This window comes from Pelobates fuscus, chromosome 8 (genome assembly GCF_036172605.1).
Source record: "Pelobates fuscus isolate aPelFus1 chromosome 8, aPelFus1.pri, whole genome shotgun sequence".
Taxonomy (NCBI): Eukaryota; Metazoa; Chordata; class Amphibia; order Anura; family Pelobatidae; genus Pelobates; species Pelobates fuscus.
In genome coordinates, this window is record NC_086324.1 from 12,183,173 (window position 1) to 12,209,170 (window position 25,998).

A 25,998-nucleotide genomic window follows, 5' to 3' on the forward strand; every position below is an offset into this window, starting at 1 on the left:
GTACAGTCTTAAATCCACACGTGGGTGAAAGTGGCACAAAGTGGCATGCTCTCCTAAACACATTGGAGACACTTTATCAATGTACACCAGTCCTGTCCCTTTTCAATCCTGAAGATATCTGCTGCCGCTGTATATTTTCAAGCATCAATCCTATCCCACTGCATTAATGTTTCACCATTCAAGCAGAGCTTTAATATCCACGGAAAATAATTTGTGTCTTCTCTCTGTAAGTCGCCATCTATGGTCCGTGCATTAGCTTGGATGAATGATCTGTGCTGCGCAATAGTCCGTCTCAACTTACTGTCAAGTACAAATTTTCCATTCGCTCAATAATAACATGAAAATATTTAGTTCAGGCTGAACATGGGTAAGAAAATTAGAAAGAAAAAAAAAAAAAAGCTGACCCATAGCTTTGTAAGGCTTATAAGCAAAGTGGTATCTAAAGTCTTCATTAAAAGCTTGAGTCGTATAATCTCTTGTTGCTGAAGAGTTGAAAACGCCTTTTTATGTAACAGGCGCCAACTCAGGAAGCAAAAAAGAGATCAAACTTGTTAATTTCCAAATACAAAACGATTTGAAACTTATCGTTATAGCTTATATTTTTCAACAAACTATTGAAACGTCATATAGAGAACACAGCACCGACAGTCAATAAAATGGGGGCTTTACCCTATGATTACCCAATTACCATAGTGCCTTGTTGCCTAAGCTGATAGATCATTGTTACTTTTTCAAAAATGTTCTTTCAATTAAAATAAATTGAAGCAAATTTTTTTTTTTTTAAAACAGCATATCCGGTATAATCTGCAATGAGTCACAGCCTCCTTCAACAGTGAATAAATTATATTTATAAAAGATAAAAATCGGGACACCTAACTTTCAGCAGGTAAATGAAATGCATTGTAAGACCTTCTAGCACAAAAGGGCTTCTAACAAATATCGCTCTATTGTTACAATAGAGATACAATAAGGCTTGTAAATATAATGGTTTGCATTAAAAAAAAAAAAAAAAAGAAATTTAAAGAAAAAAAATAAAGAAAAATTAATTTCAGCACAGCTTTTTTTTTTTTAAAGCAAATAAGATGGAACCGCTTACTGCTCCGGTAAAAAGCAAACTGAAAAATATTAAAAAGTGCGTTATCATCGGTTAAGTTAAGGGTAATATTTGGCGTCAAAACTCATTGGCTGAATAGGAAGACGCTTGTGACACTGGCAAAAAAATAGAATGCAAACATTAACATATTCTGCGTCCAAACTTTGTAGGGAGTGAAGAATAACGGAGGATTTTTTTTCCTGGTGCCTGATTAACAATAAGGCACTTTAGGCATTTGCTTTGAGCACCACTTATTTTTTGGGGGGTAAAGGAGGCAAAAAGGCCTGACTAAATGTTAGCCACATGTTCAAAAACCTATTAACCACCAATATTTTACCTCCTTCATTACAGTCATTGCTATTATAACTTTGTATGGGAGAAAAAGGCGAATTAGGGGTATTATTTGTGCTTCGGGGCTCCGGTGTTTTCAAACACAGTTCTGCCCGCCCACCCAAAGTAAAAATTCCACTTTCTCAAATTATTTTAGTCACTGTGAAGGAGTGAATGCAGATATTCACAAGCAAATCTTATGCAGATTGAGTTAATTATGTCTCTGTATAATTAACTTTTTAACTTTGATAAACTCTTATCGGAACCTAGAGGGAATCAATTAAACTTCTAATAATGGTTCTGACATTTCAGGTTTTTTTTTCCTCTCTCTTTTTGGAATAAGACAAACACTGGGTTGCTTATTCCTAAAACCAAACAAATTAAAATGACCGACACTCTGAAATGTTACATCTATGCCTTCATCAAGCATCAATAGTTGAACAGGAACTTAGACCAGCTTATTGGCTTTAGGAGAAAAATAAAATAATGCAACAGTACTTTTATCGAGAGAACGTATCCTTGGCTCCTTTTTCCCCTCAAAAAAGCATAATACACTTTTTTGTGTCACCCCCAAAATTCACGTTTTTTTTCTTTCTTTAAATAACGGTTTCCCTTTTTTGGTTGGTGTTTCTTTGTCTTTTTTGTTTCGTTTTCCAACTGAAGGTGTTGAAAAGAAAAAAAAACGTTCGGTGTTGCCGATGAGATGAGAAAAAGACAAATTAACAAAAAAAAGAAAGTATCACTCTGGATATCCGCCCCTTTCAAAAAAATTTTAAAAAGTGATCACGGTGAGCCCTAGCAGGCGTCAATACTGGAGAATCATTCAATGTTGCTGCTGTCAAAACTGTGACATTGAAGATCGCCGGCTGCATAGTCACTACCAGGAAGCTTCAGACCATACTTGTCAACGCACCAGCAAATTCCCCTCTTGCGACCTCTGGAAGGCTTGCACTGTCGACAGAAAACCAAAAGTGAGACTGAATCATTGGGGGGGGGGGGGGGGGGGAGGGGGAGGCGGACATTATTAGGAACTATTACTATGTAGGTAAAGGGCAAATCATCATATTTATTTAAAAATAAAATATTACACGTATTATATTTGTAATGCATACTATAAATAAATATTTTTCAATGGATCGTCGTTTACCCCTCTTCTGTTGGGGCAACCATCTACAAAGGGACACCATAGGAACATATAGTTCCTAACACTATAGAGTCTTAGTGCCTAGTTAGATTATTAACCCAAAGGGAAATATTGAGAGGCTAGTGTGCATGCGCGGCAAATCTATGCCCATAGCATTTGATGGAGAATCTATTCTGACTGTTCTAACAGGGGAAGGAACTCATCTGTCAGGAAGACACTAAATCTACTAAATGGCAATGCATTAGATTGCAGGGTAAAAACTAATTTGGGTGCCTTTGGTGGCCCTTCAAGCCCTCCTTGATTGGAAGCACAGTTTACCTGACCAAAAACCATATAGTTAACCATTAGGTAATGTGGGTTAATCAAGCCCGATGTCACAGACTAATGGCAATCATCTATAAACTGTGCTCTGGGATGGCTTGAGTGTTTGAGATTGTGTATGGGCTTGGTTAATACGTGAGTGCTTCCCAACAAAGAACAAGTACTGAAAAAATAAATAAATGATATATATATATATCAGTATTTACCAATATGTATACACAATTTAAAAAAACACAAAAAAACACAAAGAACATATTTTGCAAGCAATCTTCCACACAAAACGTGTACAAGCTTCATTAGACAAGGACATGATTACTATAGGGCTCTCTGCCCCTCTGATCGATATATATATATATATATTTTTTTTTTTGTGCGCGCTTTTACTCATTTTTCTTCTACATTGTAGGCTTGTTGAGCAGGATCACTTCTAAAGCATTTAATGGGGTAGAGAAGAACTCAACAGTCATCAAGTCAATGGTGACATTTCCTTATTACCGTATATACTCGAGTATAAGCCGAGTTTTTCAGCCCATTTTTTGGGCTGAAAAACCCCAACTCGGCTTATACTCGAGTCAAGGTCTGTATTATGGCAATTTGCATTGCCATAATACAGACTGGGGGAGAGGGGGGCTGGCAGAGAGCTTACTTACCTGTTCTGCAGCTCCTGTCAGCTCTCTCCTCCTCCGCGCCGTCCGTTCAGCACCTCGGTCAGCTCCCAGTGTAAATCTCGCGAGAGTCGCGGCTCTCGCGAGACTTACAGTGTGAGCTGATAGAAGGAGCTGCACGGACGGCGCAGAGGAGGAGAGAGCTGACAGGAGCTGCAGAACAGGTAAGTAAGCTCTCTGCCAGCCTCCCACTCCCCCCCACTGAACTGCCACTGGACCACCAGGGAAGGAGCCCCCCTCCCTGCTATGTATCAAGCAGGGAGGGGGGACGAAAAATAAATAAAAAATATAAATAAAAAAAGAAATAATAATTAAAAAAATAATAATAATAATAATAAAAAATAATAATAAAAAAAGGGGGTATAAGGACCACTGTGGGAGGGGGGGGTATAAGGACCACTATGGGAGGGAGGGGGTGGGATAAGGACCACTATGGGAGGGAGGGGGGGTATAAGGACCGCTATGGGAGGGAGGGGGTGGGATAAGGACCACTATGGGAGGGAGGGGGGGTATAAGGACCGCTATGGGAGGGAGGGGGGGGATAAGGACCACTATGGGAGGGAGGGGGGGGATAAGGACCACTATGGGAGGGAGGGGGGGGATAAGGACCACTATGGAAGGGGGGGGGGATAAGGACCACTATCGGAGGGAGGGGGTGGGATAAGGACCACTATGGGAGGGAGGGGGATAAGGACCACTATGGGAGGGAGGGGGGGATAAGGACCACTATGGGAGGGAGGGGGGGATAAGGACCACTAGGGGAGGGGAGGGGGAAGTAAGGACCACTAGGGGAGGGGAGGGGGAAGTAAGGACCACTAGGGGAGGGGAGGGTAAGGACCACTAGGGGAGGGGAGGGTAAGGACCACTATGGGAGGGAGGGGGTGGGATAAGGACCACTATGGGAGGGAGGGGGGGTATAAGGACCGCTATGGGAGGGAGGGGGGGGATAAGGACCACTATGGGAGGGAGGGGGGAGGGTAAGGACCACTAGGGGAGGGGTGAGTCAGGACCACTGGGGGAGGGGGGTGAAGGAACACGGGGGTGGGGAGGTAAGGACCACTGAGGGAGGAGGAGGGGAGGTCAGGACATATGGGGGGGGGGGGGCAAATATCCTTGCACCGGCCCTGCACACACTGCATTCATACACTGCATTCATACACACACACACTGCACTCATACACACGCTGCACTCATACGCACACACTGCATTCATTATACACACACTGTAAATAAATATTCAATTAATATATTTTTTTTAGGATCTAATTTTATTTAGAAATTTACCAGTAGCTGCTGCATTTCCCACCTTAGTCTTATACTCGAGTCAATAAGTTTTCCCAGTTTTTTTGGGAAAAATTAGGGGCCTCGGCTTATATTCGGGTCGGCTTATACTCAAGTATATACGGTAAGTCTAGATTAGTCTGGGTTTATTCTGTGTTGAAATAAATCCTGAAAATGAAGTCTGAATCAGTCAATATATATACAATGGCTCACCTGTTTTCTTTTGAAGAAACCCTTACGGTCACAGTTAGGCAGATAAAATGCTCTTGGATAGACCCGGTGAGACACTTTCATGTCTTGCATGACAGTTTCCACTTGCCTGCGGCAGGGTCCCTGAGGGAACAATCAGACTCATTAAACTGAAGGTCTTCAAAGCTGATTCACCGATTAGCACAATTTGGCTGTTCAGCTTGAACAGGTCGCATGCTACAGGTACTCACCGTTTCAGACTCAGTGCTGTGTTCTGGAGTAGACGGTGGCTGGGCTTTGTTCTCGACAGAAACCACCCTGTAAAGGTTCTGCTTCTTATTTCTGTAATTATTCAGCGCCATTGCTTTCTGCTCCGAAAGACGGTCTAGCTTTCCACGTTTATCTTGATAATTATCACCTGTCATCTCCGCTGTGGTTGGGTCTTCCTCTCTCGATTCTCTCTCTAAAAAGCAAGAGAATAAATTCTTAGTGGTTGATATACTGTACACGGGAGACGATCGTATGGTGAAGAGCGTGGACTGAAAGACAAACCACCCTCACCAGTCATGAAGGTCTTCCAAACCATGAAATAGATTTAAAAAAAAAAAAAGAAGCAGCAAAAAAATGTCTTAATAAAGTCCAGAGGATTGGGAACAATAGACAAATCATTCATTAACTTATTGCGAGTCACCAACATATAACAAATACTGGAGTGCTTCACATTGTGGAAAATGCTTTCCATATTAAATAAAGTGCCACATCATGCAGACAACATTTAGGAAATTACTAGAAGGACTATGTTGTCTGTCGGTGGAATGCCAAAATATCACTCAGCAACAAATTGTCATGCTGTTTGCTGTTTAATAAAACGTTCCAGAACCTCCCCAACTTATTGCGCACATCCCCCGTTTCTAATTATTTAAGTGACTGAACTAAACAAAAACCACACACAAACAAAGAAAGAAATAGATTTATACCCCATGAACCTCCCCCTCCCTACATTGGCAGCAACTTGGTTAAGTGAATCACCCTTTCCATAAGCCATCACATCGCCAACTTTATTTTTCTGCACATTGGGGCTTTTTAAAATGGGAAGACACTGCCAAGTCTTTATAAACTCCAGCAAATATCTTCCTGCTGCAAGTAAACTGCTGCACCAATCGAGGGCAGGTACTGATTATGCAGATACGGTATGGGACAGTTAATATCGAAAGATAAAGATTAGTGATGGGGCAGCAAATACAGGCTCTACAATACTGTTCCAAAGCAGAGGCCTCTTACAGCACACCGGGGTGTGACGGAGGGTGGGAGACTGGCATGTAGTCTACATGTGATATGATCTGTTTAAAGGGAAACTCCAGGCATCATAACTGCTGCAGCATATTGCATTACTACAGCTTGTTGTATTATAACAGCTTATCGTATCATTGCTGCATATTGCATTACTACAGCTTGTTGTATTATAACAGCTTATCGTATCATTGCAGCATATTGCATTACTACAGCTTGTTGTATTATAACAGCTTATCGTATCATTGCTGCATATTGCATTACTACAGCTTGTTGTATTATAACAGCTTATCATATCATTGCAGCATATTGCATTACTACAGCTTGTTGTATTATAACAGCTTATCGTATCATTGCAGCATATTGCATTACTACAGCTTGTTGTATTATAACAGCTTATCGTATCATTGCAGCATATTGCATTACTACAGCTTGTTGTATTATAACAGCTTATCGTATCATTGCAGCATATTGCATTACTACAGCTTGTTGTATTATAACAGCTTATCGTATCATTACAGCATATTGTAGTATTCCAGTTTATTGTATTATTACAGTTTATCGTATCATTACAGCATATTGTATTATAACAGTTTATCATTTCATAACAGCATTTTGTATTATTCAAGTTTATTGTATTATAACAGTTTATTGTACCATTACAGCATATTGTATTACTACAGCTTGTTGTATTATAACAGCTTATCGTGCCAGTACAGCATATTGTATTATTCCAGTTTACTGTATTATAACAGCTTACCGTATTATTACAGCTTATTGTATAACAGCTTATCGTTACAGATGAATGAATTTTTTTGTCAAAATCTTTTTAAGCTGTTTAACAAAACAAAGGTTTCACTGGCCCCCAAAGCCTTGTGTCCTACCGGAGACTCATAATAGTGAGTCCTAAAGTCCATATGGGGTCACCAATGCTAACCCTGTGCAATGACAGAAGAATAAAACGAATATATATTGGCGAGAAAGATATGACAAGAGAAGCGAGAGTGTATGGGTGTCTGACAAGAGAAGCAAGAGTGTATGGGTATTTGACAAGAGAAGCGGAGTGTATGGGTGTCTGACAAGAGAAGCAAGAGTGTATGGGTGTCTGACAAGAGAAGCGGAGTGTATGGGTGTCTGACAAGAGAAGCGGAGTGTATGGGTGTCTGACAAGAGAAGCGGAGTGTATGGGTGTCTGACAAGAGAAGCGGAGTGTATGGGTGTCTGACAAGAGAAGCGAGAGTGTATGGGTATCTGACAAGAGAAGCAAGAGTGTATGGGTATCTGACAAGAGAAGCGGAGTGTATGGGTGTCTGACAAGAGAAGCAAGAGTGTATGGGTGTCTGACAAGAGAAGCGGAGTGTATGGGTGTCTGACAAGAGAAGCGAGAGTGTATGGGTGTCTGACAAGAGAAGCGGAGTGTATGGGTGTCTGACAAGAGAAGCGGAGTGTATGGGTGTCTGACAAGAGAAGCGGAGTGTATGGGTGTCTGACAAGAGAAGCGAGAGTGTATGGGTATCTGACAAGAGAAGCAAGAGTGTATGGGTATCTGACAAGAGAAGCGGAGTGTATGGGTGTCTGACAAGAGAAGCAAGAGTGTATGGGTGTCTGACAAGAGAAGCGGAGTGTATGGGTGTCTGACAAGAGAAGCAAGAGTGTATGGGTGTCTGACAAGAGAAGCGGAGTGTATGGGTGTCTGACAAGAGAAGCAAGAGTGTATGGGTGTCTGACAAGAGAAGCGGAGTGTATGGGCGTCTGACAAGAGAAGCAAGAGTGTATGGGTGTCTGACAAGAGAAGCGGAGTGTATGGGTGTCTGACAAGAGAAGCGGAGTGTATGGGTGTCTGACAAGAGAAGCGGAGTGTATGGGTGTCTGACAAGAGAAGCGGAGTGTATGGGTGTCTGACAAGAGAAGCGGAGTGTATGGGTGTCTGACAAGAGAAGCGGAGTGTATGGGCGTCTGACAAGAGAAGCGGAGTGTATGGGTGTCTGACAAGAGAAGCAAGAGTGTATGGGTGTCTGACAAGAGAAGCGGAGTGTATGGGCGTCTGACAAGAGAAGCGGAGTGTATGGGTGTCTGACAAGAGAAGCGGAGTGTATGGGTGTCTGACAAGAGAAGCGAGAGTGTATGGGTGTCTGAGTATGAGGAGGGGGGAATGCAGGTCATACAGTATAATTTTATTTGTATTTGGTGAAAGCACACCCCACCCCCTCGGAACGTTAGGTAGAAGGCAATCTCCAAGGCTTTATACTTTGAAAGAATTACAAATCAATATGCACAATTTAGGCAAAAACATGTTGTTGATGGTCAGCTCGCTGGTTAGTGGGTAAAACTGCTGCATGAGTGCCAAATCTCCAGCCAGATGGCATCGATTGGCTCAGGTGTTAAATACAACGTGTTCTTATGACTTCTGTATATATTATATTAAGTCAGCCTGTTACATAATGTAACAAGCAATACAGGGTTATGGGGAGCTGCAGATCCAGATTGGACAAGCACCATCTTATAAAGAGACACTTTGTATATTATTACACTGCAAAAATATTCAAGGCCAGCAGGGGGAGCTGGATCTCCATTCCTCAGGACCGTCAGGGGGTATAAAAGCCCTTCTTCTCTTATTAACCTGTTGTGTATGGGAATTCTTATTTTCCGATCTGTCATTTTACTCAATGAGAGAAGGGACAGTGTCTATAAAGAGCCCTAAAGAGTTTTGCAATTCACTTTTAAGGAAGCTTTTTCAAGTCTATTATTTTAATATCAATTACAGCCATCGGAGCCTATGCATATTATTATTAGTTAGTGGGGGGAGGGTTAGGGTCGAAAAGCATTGCTTTATGTTCATAACCAACACATATTTAACCCTTTGATATTTATTCTTTCTGGCAGAATTCACTCAAATGGTAATTGTTGGGAATTTACAGCTTTACTATTTTGGCCAAACTCATTAAGCTACATATTAATTGCATACAATTAATGCATAGGGCTAAATGTGTCGCATTCACCATGGTAACCAACACACTGTTCCTGTGGATTAAATTATGTAATTATGCCCCCAGTGTATTCCATTCTGTCTGAGAAATTAGACTGCTCACAAATAATCAGTAATAGTCAGAAAGCTGTGTAAACATTTAAACTGTTAGCGGGTTTTCCTCCCCCCTCCCCCCCCCCCATGACTCCTCTCCTGCAACTGTCAAAAATAACCTACCAAGTTCTCAGTGAATACTTTTCTAGCAACCTATTTCATTACCCCTACTTATACTCTTTGTGTCACTATACCCCACTGCCTTTAACATGTAAACTCATTGAGCAGGGCCTCAATCTCTCTGTTACTGTCACTATACCCCACTCCCTCTAACATGTAAACTCACTGAGCAGGGCCCTCAACCCCTCTGTTCCTGTGCATCCATTTGTCTGTTAGTCCACCCATTGTACAGCACTACGGAATTTGCTGGCGCTATATAAATGATGATAATAATAAATAGGACCGCTTAAAAACACACCAACATGTTCCGCAACACTGTACAAAGCAATTGACAAACCGTTACACAAAATACTTTAATCGGGCTATTGAATCTTCAACAACGTGACATCTGCACGTATCATTTACCTTCAGTAATGCTCATTTAATCTATTCATTGTGCTGCCCAGAACAGACACATTTTACATACGTGTAACTACTGTGCTTCTTGAGATTTGTTTTCCACGGTTAAGTCACATCGCTGTGTGGCACTCCTGAAAGGGTTTATACTGGGAGGCTATCTGGGGACATCACTACTGTTACGTCTGACTGTGGCGACATTGCTCCTGGACCTATTTCTGTTTGAGGATAATCCAAGTGCATTAAACATGTTCTGCTGCCCTTTTATCGGAGGCTCTCCCACCTATTTTCCTTGGCAGTGAGCGGATCTCTAGGTTAGGTCAGAACTCCTGCTGTACCGATTTGCTGATAGTCAGGGCCATTAACACAGGGAGAGTCGGTTCCAACAGTGCCTGTTCTGTGATTGGTATCCCTCCCCCCCACTAAACTTGTCATGTTTCCAGCTTCTACTCATAGCAAACTTTTCACTTAACACACAACAAAACAAGCAAACATCGTATAGCAATGGTTATGGTGCAACGAGTCTCGGTGTGCTGCTTCTCTGTGTTCTGTCAATCCAGGTTTGTTAAAAGAAACACAAACCGGTATTCCTTACACTTAGTGTCATGGCCCCTTGTTAGCTAGAAGCCCCCTGTGTGTTCCATATAAATAATAAAATTAGGCTTTTTACTCACCTTTTTCCGGCGCAGAAGCACCCTCGGCACTGCTTACGTCGCCTCCTCCTGCGACGTCGTGGTCCAATGCTTCTCATAGAGGACGTGATGTGCGTTAGTGGCAAGCGTCGCATCACATGGCCAAGTTTTACTCTGTCAGTTTAACAGTCGCTGGAGGTGTGTTTAACCCTTCAAGGTACACACTGCCATTTCTGAATAACGGCAATGTTTTACCTTGACCGATTAAACGGACAAGACCACTGCATTGAGATAAAGTGGTCGGAGTGACTGTAGTGGTCAGTCTGACCATATATAAACCTCCCTGAACAGCACAGTACAACGCCATTTCTGCTGTGCACGAATGGCTGTGCCGTGTGTCCATTGTCTGGCTGTGCCTGTGAAGTGCATTCGATAAATGACACTCCCCAGCGCTCGCTCCATCCCTCCTGTCCTCAATACCTATCTCCACGTGTTGGGAGACATTATTTTAGAACATATCTCCCAGCATGCAATTGTCCTCCTTAGGCTAATTGGCTGCTGAGAGTGTATCCATTTTAATTATTTTCAGGAGAAAGGAAGGAATCAGTCATTTATAAATGTAACATTGTTTCAATGTGAAGCAGATGCCAGCTGTAAAATAGACCACCCCCACCCCCACCCCAAATTAGTAGAACAATCCCTGTTGAATTCTATTTGTACACATATTGTGCCATCTACTGTACTGTTTCATTGATAACACAAAGCATAGATCAGAACATCCCAACAGCCACGATTGCACTCAGTCCTACAAATCTCAGCCAACTACTGCTCACAAAACACACTATTTCTATGCTCTGTCGCAGGGGCTGGCTGCTACAACAACGCCTGTCAATCATGCACTTTAATAACTGCACCATTCTCATTTTAGAAAACTACTCCATTACAGGAGAGCACATTGCGTTCACGTTATTGCAGATCTGGGTTTTAACCCGAGTTCCTGCAGAAGTATCACACTTAAAGCAGCTGGATGGGAGTTAATTAACTGTTCTGAGTGGGGTCAAAGGGCAGCATTTGTAAAGTAGCCAAGAGTGTGGCTAATGCAGAATGGCTGAGAGCAGGGGTCCTGACCTTGGCTAGTTCAATCTGCCATTGATTCCCGGATAAGTCATTGCTGATACAGTAGCCCCTGTTCCCAGGGAACCTGGCCTTTGTCCAAAGTGAATTTTAAAGTCACCAGAACAGCTACAGTGCATTTCGTAGAGGATCATGGGAAAGAGCAACAAACACAAGGCTATTAACAAACAAAAGAAACATATAAAGTAAATAAAAGCAGCAAAAGTAAAACAAATAATAAAAAAAAAACTAACAATTTTTAACCTTCATTTCAACAACTGGCAGGACATTGATTCATGCAGAGAAAAACATTATCTGCTTTTACAAAATTGTATTTCTCTGCATTAATCATTCTGTGCTGCTCTGGGCCTACATTGTACAGGGGTCAATACTGAGCAAGGTATCTGTGTGACACTGGACATGTAGGCCAAGAATTATCTTAGAAAGCCGTGCGAGACACACCTCTACATTTACAAAGGTGCATAGTTTAACACTCATTTAATAAAAAGTGTGATCAGCCAATCATGTCGCCCTAACATTCCAACTAACACAACTGTATCTTTTTGTTACAAGGGAATTAATATTGAAATGGAACATATCGGGAATTCTGTAGAAAGTACACTTCTGGGACAACATATTAAAAGGTTTTCAATTACTATGGCGACCAGTGGAATGTTCAGTTTTAGGGCTCTGTCCTCAGACTTGCTTTGGTTTCAGCGCTGAGGTGCACAATATTAAAGGTTTGTGCAGAGCAAACCATCATAACAAATCTCCTCTGGCTACCATGAATGAATACCATGAATACACCCTTCTTTTATCCTTGCAATTTTTTCCAGTCCCCCCCTCACTCCCCCCCCCCACAAGTCAATCCATCCCAACCCCCGGCTGTAAACACATTACCCGTGTACAAGCAATTTTAAAATGAATTCCTTCCTGGCTTGTTCGCTACACTGAATTAAAGTTAGGATGTGGGATTAGTTTTGTTCTCGATTTGGAAACATTTAGACGATTCCCCTTGAAGCCATTAACCATTTAGTATTCGGGAGAGGGGCCAGGCAGACGAGCAACAGGGCCAACGGACACTGTCACCAGCTATGGCAGCGGAGAGGTGAAGCCGTTACATGCCACAGTTGTCACAAATACCGAGAATGCACATCTTTCTAAAATATACATCTTATACTTCAGTATACAACAACCCTAATAGTGTATGTAGTGATGGTTGTCGATTAAAGGGACCCAATAAATTACCAACCACATTTCAACCACTAAAAAGCAAAAAAGAAAAATGTAAAAATTCCATTCTAGCCGGCTGTTTGTTTTTATTTTCTGACGTACGTGAACGGTGAAATGGTTTATTACAAGTCAAAGACAGCCTGTGACGGCTCTAATGCAAACAAAGCTCTGTGTGGGAGAGATTAGTGAATAGGTATGTGTATAGAACTCCATACATGCACATAGTAAGTCAAGTCCATTATACGGACAGTATAACTACCAGGACTGGACAGTGTATCTGTTGCTGTATAACACCCCACCATGACACCAGGGCTGTCAGTCAGTTAATATGAAACAATTCCAGGCTGCCTTGGCCAATTCTGTACCTGCCAAAATGAGCTTACGATCTAAAAATGTACTAAAAGGACGGCTCTCTCCTTCTTAAACAGTGAGCTGGTCTGTGTATACACTGGTAGTACTCCTATCGGCTTATTGAGCAGTTCTAATGATCCTATGTGAGGAATTAACCAGCTTTTTGGAGATAAACTACGTATCCCATAAACATCTGCTGGAGAGGGCTTTATGGGATAAGATCAGACCCCATTAACCAGAGACACGCTTCTGATTGGAGCATCTTACCCTGATGTGGGAGGACTACATGTTGTGGACTACATTTCCCATAATGCCCACCCATGCACTACTAGACAATGCACTGATAGACACTTTGCAGGAAAGTAACTTTTTTTATATATTTTAAAACCTAATTTAAATAATTTTAATATCAGTTTCCAACTATATATTAGATCTATATAATGCCTAAAAATACCAGGTTAGTTTTTATCCTGGACTAAACATGTCTCCTATGGCGGCGCTGAGAGCCTTAGAAAGGGGTTAAAGACATGCACTAATCTCAAAATTACAAATCAAATATGCCTAAATAAGCTAGACCCGTCAGAAAAACAAAAAACATGAGTGAAGCTATACAGTTTTGATAAACAGAAAAGCTGTGCGTGGGTGACAAGGCCATAGATATTTTTTTGAGTACCGTAATTGGAAAACAACAATAGATCTGTTAAATTGTTCCTCCAGGAAAAAACCCAGACAATTTCTTTCTTGTTTATAATGAGGTCTCTGTGCAAAACCTGTGTTTGAATGCAAGGACTCACATAATAAATACACGATTAGATTGATAAAAGGTTACCAGTATCTGTAAGTATAATGATATAAAATCATATCTGATGCCTGGTACCTCTTCGTGCTGCACAGGAGCAGATCAGGTATTTCACCATTTACTGATGGCCCCAAATTCCTTACAATAGTATATTAATTATTTAGATAGCGCCATCAGATTCTGTAGCGCTGTACAATGGGTCACGACACAACAGTAACAACTGCAAAGAGAACAAACAAGTGTCAACTGCAAACTTTTGGGTCAATTCACCTTATTTGTCTTGGATTTCAGTGTTTATTCATTAAAAGGGTATTTTGAGTCGTCTATGCACATTTGATAGAAACTCACCTCAACTGTTTAGTGAAAAAAAAAAAACAACACACACATACTGCGACATCGCCAGCAAAGAAAGGGGCGGAGTCAGGCACTCTATTGTGTTTCTCTCATAAGATATCATACTCTGAAAATAAAAGAAGTTGCTTTCGTGTGTTTAGATCACTTTATTGGTTTCACCCAGATGGAAACATTTATTTAGATCTTATCCGACAAAGACTGATTCTACAGAGACATGCATTATGTTTAATGCTACAAAAAATTAAAATTCTAAGTCTCGAAAATTCGAGCAATCTTAGGAACTATAGCAGCACTCAAACGCTAAGTGCTTTATTTACTAAACACCAAATTGTAGTGAACTAAAACCAAATTTCATCATTTAGGCTAAAATACAGGAGCTGGGATTTTAACCGATTGGAGAATTTTTCCCCCAAAATCAGCCCGTTTTGCCAAATTTTGTAATTTGCTTTTCCGCCCACTAGAAGCTGGTATTAGAAGTTGCTTGGCCAGATACAGTGTGGAGGTTAAAAGTTGCCTTTCGTGAATCTCTTCTGCAGATGACAAGGCTGCTGTGAGCTTTGACAGAAGCACTTTGCAATGAAAGCATTTTATTCCGTGGGCCCAGGCTGGTTTTTAAATAGCCCATGTGAGAGCTGGGGTCAGGGGCATAAAAAACAAACAGCACATTCCCTGCAAGCAGCGGTGAATGCCCCCATTTCACCAGGCATAGCAGCTGGAGAAACATGACCTTTTCTGTATTTGTGCCCCAGTGACCTTTTCAAATAAACCCATTTCAATTGTCCATTCTACACACACACCTGCTGGCCCACCCCCCACCTCTTGCACTTTACACCCTTTCAACGCCAGGCACCATTCAACACTTGGGTTATTGACACTCCAATTTATTTTAAGGGGCAAGGCTAACCCGCAGGTGGCTGTCTTGCAGGACAGGACTTGTAAAATCTCCTCTCCAGACTAGCTATCTGTTTAAAAAGTGGCTTCCGCTCAGGACGAGATTGCCTGTCTAAGACAATGATGTCTAACCTTGACATTGCCTTTAGGCTGACTGAGCATCATGGGAAATGCAGTTTACAGGGTTCTGCATTTAGCTTTATTTTTCACACTTCACAAATACATTGATTTGCTAAATATTGGATGTGTGTGAGCACAATATTAAATCTCAGGACAGTGACCAGGGCCCTTTAATTTGCAGCGAGTAAAGTACATTATCACCTGTTACCAATACTTCTGAAACAAGGCTGGCTGGACCATATGCTTTAACTCAGGTAAATTAATTGTGGAAAACATGCCTGTGGTCTTTCGCCAGCCGTGTCTTGGAGGGGAAAACAGGGACTGGAATTCCAGAAAATGGCCACCTCTGCTCCCGATTACCCTCACCTGGTCTACAGATGGTGAAATCACATCCTCTGCTAGCCTTGCCGCGTGCTGCTGCAGAAAGCAGAGCTCTGTCCATACGGCCAAGTCAAAAACTTGGCACCCTACATGAACCAAATCCCATGCCAGGCACCTTCACCTACTTAAAATCTCGGCATCAGATCCCTGCCAATGCACTAAGCCTTCAGATATTATTTGATGATCTCAGTTAAAGGAAAACTCTAAGCACCAAAACCATTTCAGTCTACTGTAGTGGTTATGGTGGTAGAAGTGACCAGACGCACATTTTGACAACTTACCTGGGTCTCGCCAAGAGTGTTCACCACATCTGGTCTTCTCCAGCAGGAGGTCATTGCTTAGAGCAGGACCGCAATTACCTGCTGAGATGTCCTGTGATTGCTGTCAGCCAATGAGTGCAGCTCTGCACTCAACGCTTTTCCTTATAGTACAATTCAGCTTCTCCGGCACTTGGTGGAACCCAGATAAGATGTCCAACCATGTTAAAATGGTTTGACATCTTACTGTGGAATGGCGCCAGGGAACTCTTGGTACCATAACCACTACATCGGGCTGAAGTGGTTATGGCGCTTGAAGTATTCCTTTAATCTCACGCAGCTAGCTTTTCCAATCCCACCATGTTTTCAAACATACATATGACACCTTCATTGTGTTGGGCAGGACAGAAAATGTGCTTCCTTGCAGTATGTAGAATTCATATCCTGCAAAAGGAGAACATATTGACTAATAGAGGTAGTTTGGAATTTTGCCTTCATTAATAAATACATGATGTTAGTTAGTGGGCATGCATTCCCTAGAATTAACACTAGCTAAATGCTGAAAAGGTAACTTTCTCTCTGATAGCAGAGGGTTGAACAAACAGTTTCTGTGAAAGATTCATCTGAGGACCATTTTTGTCCTTTCATGGCAGCAATTTGCTCCCCCTACCCCAACCACACACCTTTACAAGCACTCCGAGTCAGAGTCAGCATAAAACAGCTGCATCTCCACTTTTTACAAAAGGAAAATATTTTTTTCACAGACACTTTCCAAAAAGCATAGACACGTTCCAAAACATTTCTCCCTGTGGTTTATTTTAGACATGAGAATCAATAAACATATAACAAAGTAACTGAATGATCGCCCACATGGTCATGATTGAGTGAATTGTGAAAATTGTCCATACATTCTCCAAACTCAGTCACTGGACCTCACCTCCCCCAGAACAGCAGCAATTAGGAAAGGGACATCCAATCGGCCGACCCAGTATTAGAATCTCCACTGCAAATCACAGCGCATGGTGAGCTTTGGGCCTTTAGTAACAACTAAAGGCCAAAAGCTCGGCCCACATACTGACCATTGAAATCAGCTATAAGGTTCATTCACTAAAAAGTAAATTGTAGTCAAGTAAAAACTGAACAGCGAAATTTAAATTTGTAAAAATTCTGAAATCCAGCTTCAGTTTAATACCATTGGCGGTGTAAAGATGCAGCAATTTAATACGTTAAATACCAAACGGAAGCTAAAATAGTCAACCTGGCCCAATCGCTAAGTGGGAAAGGTCTTATTAAACTCTATTACGATGCACCCGCGCTCCACGTGTCTTGTTCACACGCTTTGTAATGTTTCTATTGAATGTGTCGCCTTTGGCAGTTGTTTAATATTGATACTTTGGCTTTATTTACTAATCAGTGAATTTATTTGTCCCTGAAACACTAGCTGGGTTTTTCACTAAAGTAAGAAGTGTCACAAATTCAAAGAGAATTTAAAATTTAAAGGGTCACTATACAGTCACAAAACAACTTTAGCTTAATAAAGCAGTCTTGGTGTATAGATAATGCAGTCTCACTGCTCAATTCTCTGCCAATTAGAAGTTAAATCAGTTGGTTTATGCAGCCCTTCTCATACTTGCTCTGGTTTCATCTTCAATCAGATGTTAACTTGCTTTAGAAGTTTTAATCTCCTGTTCTGTAGATTTAACTTTAATCACACACAGGAGGCTCCTGCATGGTCTCGGACAGGCATAGGCAACCTTCGGCACTCCAGATGTCTTGGACTACACCTCCCATGATGCTTTGCCAGCACAACATGGAGTGCCAAAGTTTTCCTATCCCTGGTCTAAGAGGATATTAACAAAGCAGGAGATAATATATTATAAATTAAATAGAATGTGCAATAAAGAACGTTTATTGCTCCCCCATGGCGCAGAAAGAGTTAAAAACTCTTAATTTACTTACCTGAATCAGCGCCGAGGGACATCAGGTAGGTAAATTCATTTACTTGATTTACTTACGTGGTGTCCCTTGGCGCTGATTCAGGCTCTGCCTCTGCTCCTACCCCAACGCTGGGGACCTAATGCTCATGTGCACTAAACGCCGCGCTCGCATTAGGACAACCCCATAGGAAAACTATGTATCAATGCTTTACCACAGGGTTTTAGCAAAAGCTAAGAGAGCGAGGACCTCCAGCATCAGTTAGGCGACCCAAAGTAGACAGTAAAGGTAAAGTTTACCCTGCAAAGCAATTATTGCACTTTCTCAATAACTACAATAATTACCATTGCAGGGGTAAAATGACACTGCACCCAGAACACTTCAATGAGCCTCACTGGGCTGGGTGCCTATAGTGTCCCTTTAATGTACCTACAGGATTTGAACGTTCACACACACAAAAAAGATGGCTCACACACACACACAAAAAAAAAGATGCAGATTTAAACGGCACCTGCCATGAAGATAAGGCCAGACGACACTTTATAGGTAACAGTAACACTCTATGCGTACATTATGCTGACCACGTAACTAAATTAAAGATTTAGGGACATTTTCATTTTACTGTTGGACCAAAAAAAGACAACGTAACTCCTATAGTTCCTAGCTTAGAGCAGGTCAGCTGTGCCGCCCCATTCTTAGACCATCTTGAAGGAACACTATATAGAGTCAGGAATGCAAATGTGTATTCCTGACTCTATAGTGTTAAAAATGCAGTTTAAAACCCAGCCTCCCATCTCTTCCCCCCTTAAAAGTTGTTAAACCCCACCTTTATTCCAGTGCCAGACTGGTCCTACCTGCCTCCATGGAGGCGTGGCAAGGTGTGGCATGGAACAAAACACAGCCCTGGCCAATCAGCATCTCATCATAAAGATGCATTGAATCAATGCTTCTATATGGGTAAAGTTCAGCATCTCCATGAAGACTGTAGAGACGCTGAACGTGCAGCACTATAGTCACCAGAACAACTACAGATTATTGCCTTTATTCTGGTGAGTAGAATCATTCCCTTCAGACTTTTTGCAATGAACACTGTTTTTGCAGAGACAATGCAATGTTTACGTTACAGCCTACTCCTCAGATGGCTGCTAGAGCTGCTTCCTGGCGCAGTGCTGCACAGTGTGACTGACATTCAGCATCTCCATCCTCTGCATGCAGACACTGAACTTTCCTCATAGAGATTTAGAGATTCATTGATTCAATTCAGCTCTATGAGGAGATGCTGATTTTTGGCGTTTGGCCTGTGCTGGCTCTGCCTTTGATCTGCCTCCTTCATAGTCTCAGCCAATCCAATGCTTTCCTATGTGAAAACATTGTGATCACCACTTCTGATGATGTCAGTCAAGCAGGCAGATCAGGGACAGTGCCAACAGCAGCAGACTGGAATAAAGGTAATATTTAATATCTTTAGGGTGGTCGGCAGGGGGCAAGAAATACAAGTTTGTGTTCCTCACCCTATTGTGTTCCTTTAATAAAAACTGGGATAATAATGTATTATAATAAACTTAATCAGTGATCAGAAAGAGAACTCACGTCTAAAAATACAATTATAAGAGCCACTTAATTTAAAGTAAATCTCTTTGATTCTGATCTTTATAGATGGGAGGTAGACAAAGACAGTCTTATTAACTACCTTAAGGACCAAACTTCTGGAATAAAAGGGAATCATGACATGCCACACATGTCATGTGTCCTTAAGGGGTTAAAGCCCACTGTATGATTAGACGAGGGTCACTATTAAGGAGGAAAGGGGCATTTAAAGGCATTATGGGAATTGTTCTGGTTATCAAGGGAAATATGTACATTAACAAACATCAGGGTGCAAGGTTAGCTACCCAGCGGAGTACATGGTGACTAGGGCTCAGATCAGATATTGCAGATCCGTAATTCCGGCCTGGCTAAATTTCTTTTTTTTTTTTTTAAACGGTGCGTGTTACATAACGAAGTGTGTGCCAGCCATGCCTTGTCAGATCACAGCACTCGCTGTAAGGCAGTTTGCCAGGAATAATGGATCTGTGGACTAAGCAACAGGTTAACCCTTTCAGAACCAGTCAGTCATCCAAATTCCCAACAAAGTCTGGATCTGTGCGGTCTATATGAGGCTAGCAGGATGGGTCCTTTAACCCCTTAAGGACACATGACATGTGTGACATTTCATTATTCCCTTTTATTCCAGACGCTTGGTCCTTAAAAGGGATGACACCTGTGGAAATACTATGGATGGATATAAATCATCTGAGTATGAGTGCAGCTCAACTCTAGTATACATTACGTATGTAAAATGACTAATTAGATATTATTTATTAATATAGTATTACGAAACTGGGAATCGATAACAGAATCAAAACATGTAGGGCCCAAAAGATCCAAAATGGAAAATAGTTAAAGAGAAGAATATTTTCAGTTTGTTTATTTTGGTCTCAGACTGCAATCCTTTGTCAATACTCAGTTTAGTGAATAAACCCCAATTGTGCTTATGGATTACATGTAGAGATATACACATACGACAAATCTTCACAATCAATAAAACATGCACCTGGGATGGATTTATATATTCTTAAAACACATTATTTTCACTCAACAGCCCAATATTTCAGGTGGGGGCAGTGTTTGTCATCATTGCCTTTAAAAATAATAGATACAAAATTAATTTGTTCTCTATTTTCTTAAAAATAAACAAAAAAAAAAAAAAAAAGTGTAAGACACACAGCGCCCCCGCCAACTGAAAAGGTTATAAAAAGTACTGCAACCTTACTAAAAATATTTTTTGCCCAGATGTGATTGCAATCCCTAATATGTACACATATAACCTCTTTTCACTGTATTTTTTTGGAGAGAGCTAAGTAAACAGTTTCCATGGGTAAAACAATGATGAATATTGTCACATTGGGTTTGTGCTTTGCTGCTGGCTGAAACTTTTGGGAGTGGTGGTGGTACCCCCAGTAGCAGGCGTGTTCCCTGATTACGATGCTAAGCCATGCATTTGTTGAACTGTTTGCCAAATAAATATAAAGTATACATGCAGAAATGAAATCATTTAATCTAAGGCAGATGTGCCTACACAATGCTCTCCTTTCCCAATCTGCTGCCTCGTTCTATATATCCCAGAACGCGGAGGGACAAACTAACCATTAACTCAACGGGCCAGACATCCTAAACAGCCCTTCTGGAGCAATTTACTAAATGTGGAGCAGTCACCATGGAAACAAATGGAATTTTCATGCTGATCGCTCAACGTTTTATTCTCATCCCTTGTTTTAATAGCTAAAAATAATTATTTGGGGCGAGGGGGAGAATTCGAAGAAGAACGACTTGTGTTCAGGTTAGTTATAATATGTAGCATTTTTATGAATCTTACCAGCTGTAACGTAATCAGTCAGCTTGCAAATAAGTAAATAAATATCTAAAGAGCGTACATGCCAAAGGCAGCGCTGTCGTTGAAGGGGGCGTGGCGGTGTGTTAACCATCTGCGTGCCACGGGCACGTGTATTAGAATGCCAAAGCTTTAGCACTGCACGTCCCGCCTGTAGCTGAAAGGGTAAAGGGGCATGTTTCTTCGGCAAGAAATTTCTAAAAAGACAAAGCTTTGCGCGACACACTCTGAGCGGAATGAGGAGTGCCAAGAACCTGGAGACTTCTAGGACTTTTATGGGTAATTTAACCAGTTACTGCATGTTTTGAGAAGCAGAATAGCTACAGCTCTCTAGTTTACCATCAGCGGTACGAGGGGATTTGAGATCCTACGGCTAGGGTAGCAGCCATTGCCAACGTGACCATGGGTTGAATATATTAAATATGTGAGTGTTAGTAAATACAAAGTAATTCACGGCTCGGTCACTGCTCGTTCACAGTATCGCTGATATCTCACTAGGTTTGTACTTTACATCCACCTAAAGGTTAAATCCAGAGAAATTGTGAAGGCGCTCGCAGTAAAACCTGGAATGTGGCAGTGTTTAACACTTTGTTGGCCGAAGCCCAGCTTACCAACAGGCACAGAGTATACACGAGTCGCAAATATGCTTAAAGGGTTAACCAAAGCACAGAGGAATGTAATTAATGTCACCACCAAGGGCTGAAGGGTTAATCCGAACACAGAGGAATTTAATTAGAAACAGTAAGAGGGGGTGAAATTTGCTATAAAAGTAACAGGGGGGAGTGCTGTGTTTAACCCTGTGGTTTCCAAGGATGGGGGACGGAGCAATGTCTGCTCTGGCAGTTAAATGTTATTTCTTTGGAGAGCGGTTGGTCCAAAAACATGTGGGCCAGGAAATGCAGCCGGTTCTAGGCTGTTTTAAGTTAAATATTGGCGTGAAAACAGGGGACAGAATGAGAAATGTGCAGGTGTCCGAGACACAGCGCAGAACTGGTGATGTAACACAATCTATGGGAACCTTTCTGGAGCAACTAAATTAGCATTGCGACACTATTGTACAACACTACAGAATATGTTAGCGCCTTTCATATAAACAATAGTTTTATATATCTTAACTCTTCAATACTAATGAATACATTCAGTGTATGTTTGAAAGTATATATATATATATATATATATATATTACTGCAATTCATTCTTCCCATAAAAATGTAGAATGCAGCATTATAAAATTAAGTCAATACATATGTGCAAATTGGACAGTAACCACCAGTTTGGGCATTTCTTCAATCCCTAAAAGACCAAGACTAGACAAATCCCCATCACCACATGTTATCAACCCTGGAGGGGTTAACTATTGCATAATTACATTCTGAAAGCAGGTTAGGTTAACAGATCTTAGCAGGTCCTTAAAGGGTTAATGTCAGGCACCCTGCAGCTCAGAGATCAGCAGACAATAGGTTGCATCATTCTTAAGTGACCTTTTGTCACCTCATGCTGACCTGTGCAGGATCCAGGTTCCTTTTACAATAATGGGACAGTTTCCTGCACAGACAGGGGGGGACACACATCACATTCTGGTAACCCTTTCGTGCATTGTCCAGGCAGGCATACTCTTTTGTCACTTAACCCAAACACAATTCGATGTAGCAGGATGACATGGTAACAATGTTGCAAACGCTGTGCATTAATAACATTAGTCTGGAGTTAACTCTTTGAGAGACAGAATGGTAATCTGATACTTGACTGAGCTGATGCAACCCTGATGTTCTCTGTATCTAACTCCCATTAATGAACTCACATGGTGTATAAATCTGAGAGTGGGACACAAGGAAGCTGGGTCACGTGACAGCCATCCTTGCTGGCTGCTGCAGAACATCTTGGCAAAGCAATAGGACTTTACATTCTGTTTAAAAGCTGCTGTCCAAGTGGTTCTCCCACCCCATCTAATGAAAACAACTGTTGAACAAATTATAGCAATGCCCCCCCAAACACACCCTGATACAAATGAGCCAGATTTTAGGTACCTACCTATTTTGACTTTGTCTTTGTAGCTCTTCTCGTTGAGACAGACCCCCCGACCATGGAGCAGGGCATGCAGGGGTTTCTCCTCTCCCTGTTTGGGGAGGCACCGCAGACCCCCAGCACATCTCTCAGTGTAGACCCCACAGGACTGCCCCTCTGCCAGGGCACAAGTCATACAGCAGCCACAGCCTGGCTCCTTCACCAGCTCACAGTCCACTGGGGCAGGGGGGCACATAGACATGGCCTTCTCATCACAGGGCTCACAGTGCACATGGGACCCCAGACACTGACAGACCCCCAGGCACAGGGTCAGGAGGAGGCAAGCAGACATGGACATCTCCAAAAAACTTTACACAATACAGGAGGAGAAGGGGGCAAACTGCTCCACCACACACCCCTTGCAAAACACTTCCCCTAGAATAATCAAAATCAGCTGAAATTGGACAAAAATTGTATCCCTAGTGGCTGATCCAAAAAAAAGGAGACAAGAATCAGAAAGGTAAACCCTCCTTCTTGCAGAAAAAAATGGGATTTCTCAAAAGTCTAAAACTGACAGAAATTGCAACAACAACAAAAAATATTCAAAATGCAAAGTCCTTCCTCTGTATATATTCAGCAATAAGGTGCTGTCCTGGAACTGATTAGCAGGAAAAAAAAATCACAAATACTTGTCTTAACCCTCCTTCAGCTGCCAGTCTGCAAACAAAAGTGAGCAACAGGTTGCAAAAGAAAAGCAGAGAGAGAAAAAAAAAACCCAAACAAACTGGCAAGCACCTCTTTTTGCAGATAAAAAAATGTAAAACAGCTTCTAAAGTACATCAATTCTTGCTATTAAATGCCAAGTAAAATCCCTAGGCTATATAGTGCTGAAATGCTAACTTTAAAAAAATAAAAAATAAAATAGTTCTTTCCCCCCTTTCTTTTTATATAAAACTTAATCTCTCAACAAAAGGTAGAACTTATAAAAATAATAATAATAACTTGAGAAAAGAAGTATGCAAGTCAGAAACAAAGTATTTTGCAGATCTCCCAACAGTTTGTACCCTGCAGAAGTTTCTAAAGAGACTGATTACTGTGCAGTAGGGCTGTCTTTTTTAAATAGACTACTCCTGGCTGACTGCCAGTGCTCAGCTGCAATATGATATCACGACACCCATTGCTGAGTAGCTGCCAGTGACCATGTTATACAGCGAACGAGGAATATGGCTGGCTCTCTTATTGTGAATTAACCCACTCTCTGCACTCTGGGGGGACAATGCAGCAATAGCTTGATTTCATCTAAATTTATTAAGTAATAATAAAAAAAAAAACTCCAAAAGTTTCCAGCCCCTCCCAAAAACATTCCTTTCATTTTGTGTTCAACTTAATGGACTGGGGATTTTTTTTTTTAATTCTTTAAATCATTTATGCCATAGGAGTTTGTTCTTCTTATCCTCAACAGATCAGACTTCTTTTATTTCAGAGGGCTATAGATTATTCTGTATTCAGACAGATAGATATATAGATGATGGATAGATAGATAGGTAGGTAGGTAGGTAGGTAGAAAGATAGATAGATAGATAGATAGATAGATGATATATAGATAGATGGTGGATAGATAGATGGTGGATAGATAGATAGATAGATAGATAGATAATGGCTAGATAGAAAGATGGATAGATAGATAATGGATATATAGAAAGATAGATAGATCGATAGATAGATATATAGATAGATGATGGATAGATAGATGATGGATAGATAGATAGATAATCGATGGATAGATAGATAATGGATGGATAGATAGATAGTGGATAGATAGATAGATAGATAGATAATGGATGAATAGATAGATAGATAGATATTAGATAGATAATAGATAGATAAATATAATGGTAGTGGATAGATAGATAGACAGATAGATAGATAGATAGAGTGAAATAATTCATCATGTCTCTTTCCAAGTTAGGTCCATAGATACAGTCAGTCGGACATATACAGGATATTCTATTCACTGTGTGTTTTTCAGAGAGATATACAAACATCTGACAGATTGGTGTTAAAAACTATTTCATTATCTCTTTTCAGAGACTCCCAGATTCTCTCTCACTCTCTCTGCTGCTCTCGCTGCTGTATTACTGTGCAGTTATCATTATCATGTGATGCAGCGGGAAAGGGTTAATTTTCGATCAGAAAGATTAACTCTCTAAGCCCCAAAAGGGGCTGCAGTCAGGGAACCTGATCATCCACTTCAAGGGCTGGGATTATTTTTGTTTCTGTCAAAAGCAACAGACAATCGACACCTGTTGAGAGTTATAGATTTAATCCCAAACTACGACTCCCATAACCTCAGCCAAGTGTGTGTGTGGGGGGGTGAAGGGGGGCTTTCTTCCACTTTCCTGCACCACTGCGCTTTGTGTTCATGCAGATAACTATTAGTTAGTGGTTGACTGGCAGATGATCTTCGCAAGATAGCAAATGAAATCACCAGATGTTGGCAGAACTAGGGAGGGTGAGATAATTTTTTTTGGTACAGGGGTTAATTTGCAGTGGGCAGTGCCAGGTTACTATGGATGGATTATACTAAAAG

General features: G+C 41.2%; 2 protein-coding genes across 2 annotated transcripts in view; one reads left to right on the forward strand and one right to left on the reverse strand.

Annotated features, from left to right (window-relative positions):
- Positions 1–25,998, forward strand: part of IGFBP2 (insulin like growth factor binding protein 2) — a 577,515-nt gene that overhangs the window by 64,793 nt on the left and 486,724 nt on the right. The gene's annotated exons all lie outside the window — the stretch shown is intronic.
- On the reverse strand, positions 1,066–24,386 carry IGFBP5 (insulin like growth factor binding protein 5). Its single transcript, XM_063429243.1, has 4 exons — positions 23,436–24,386; positions 5,275–5,486; positions 5,048–5,167; positions 1,066–2,374 (listed from the first exon to the last, which is right to left on the reverse strand). Exons 1-4 carry the CDS (start codon positions 23,764–23,766, stop codon positions 2,243–2,245), a joined length of 795 nt encoding a protein of 264 aa, XP_063285313.1. The 5' UTR covers positions 23,767–24,386; the 3' UTR covers positions 1,066–2,242.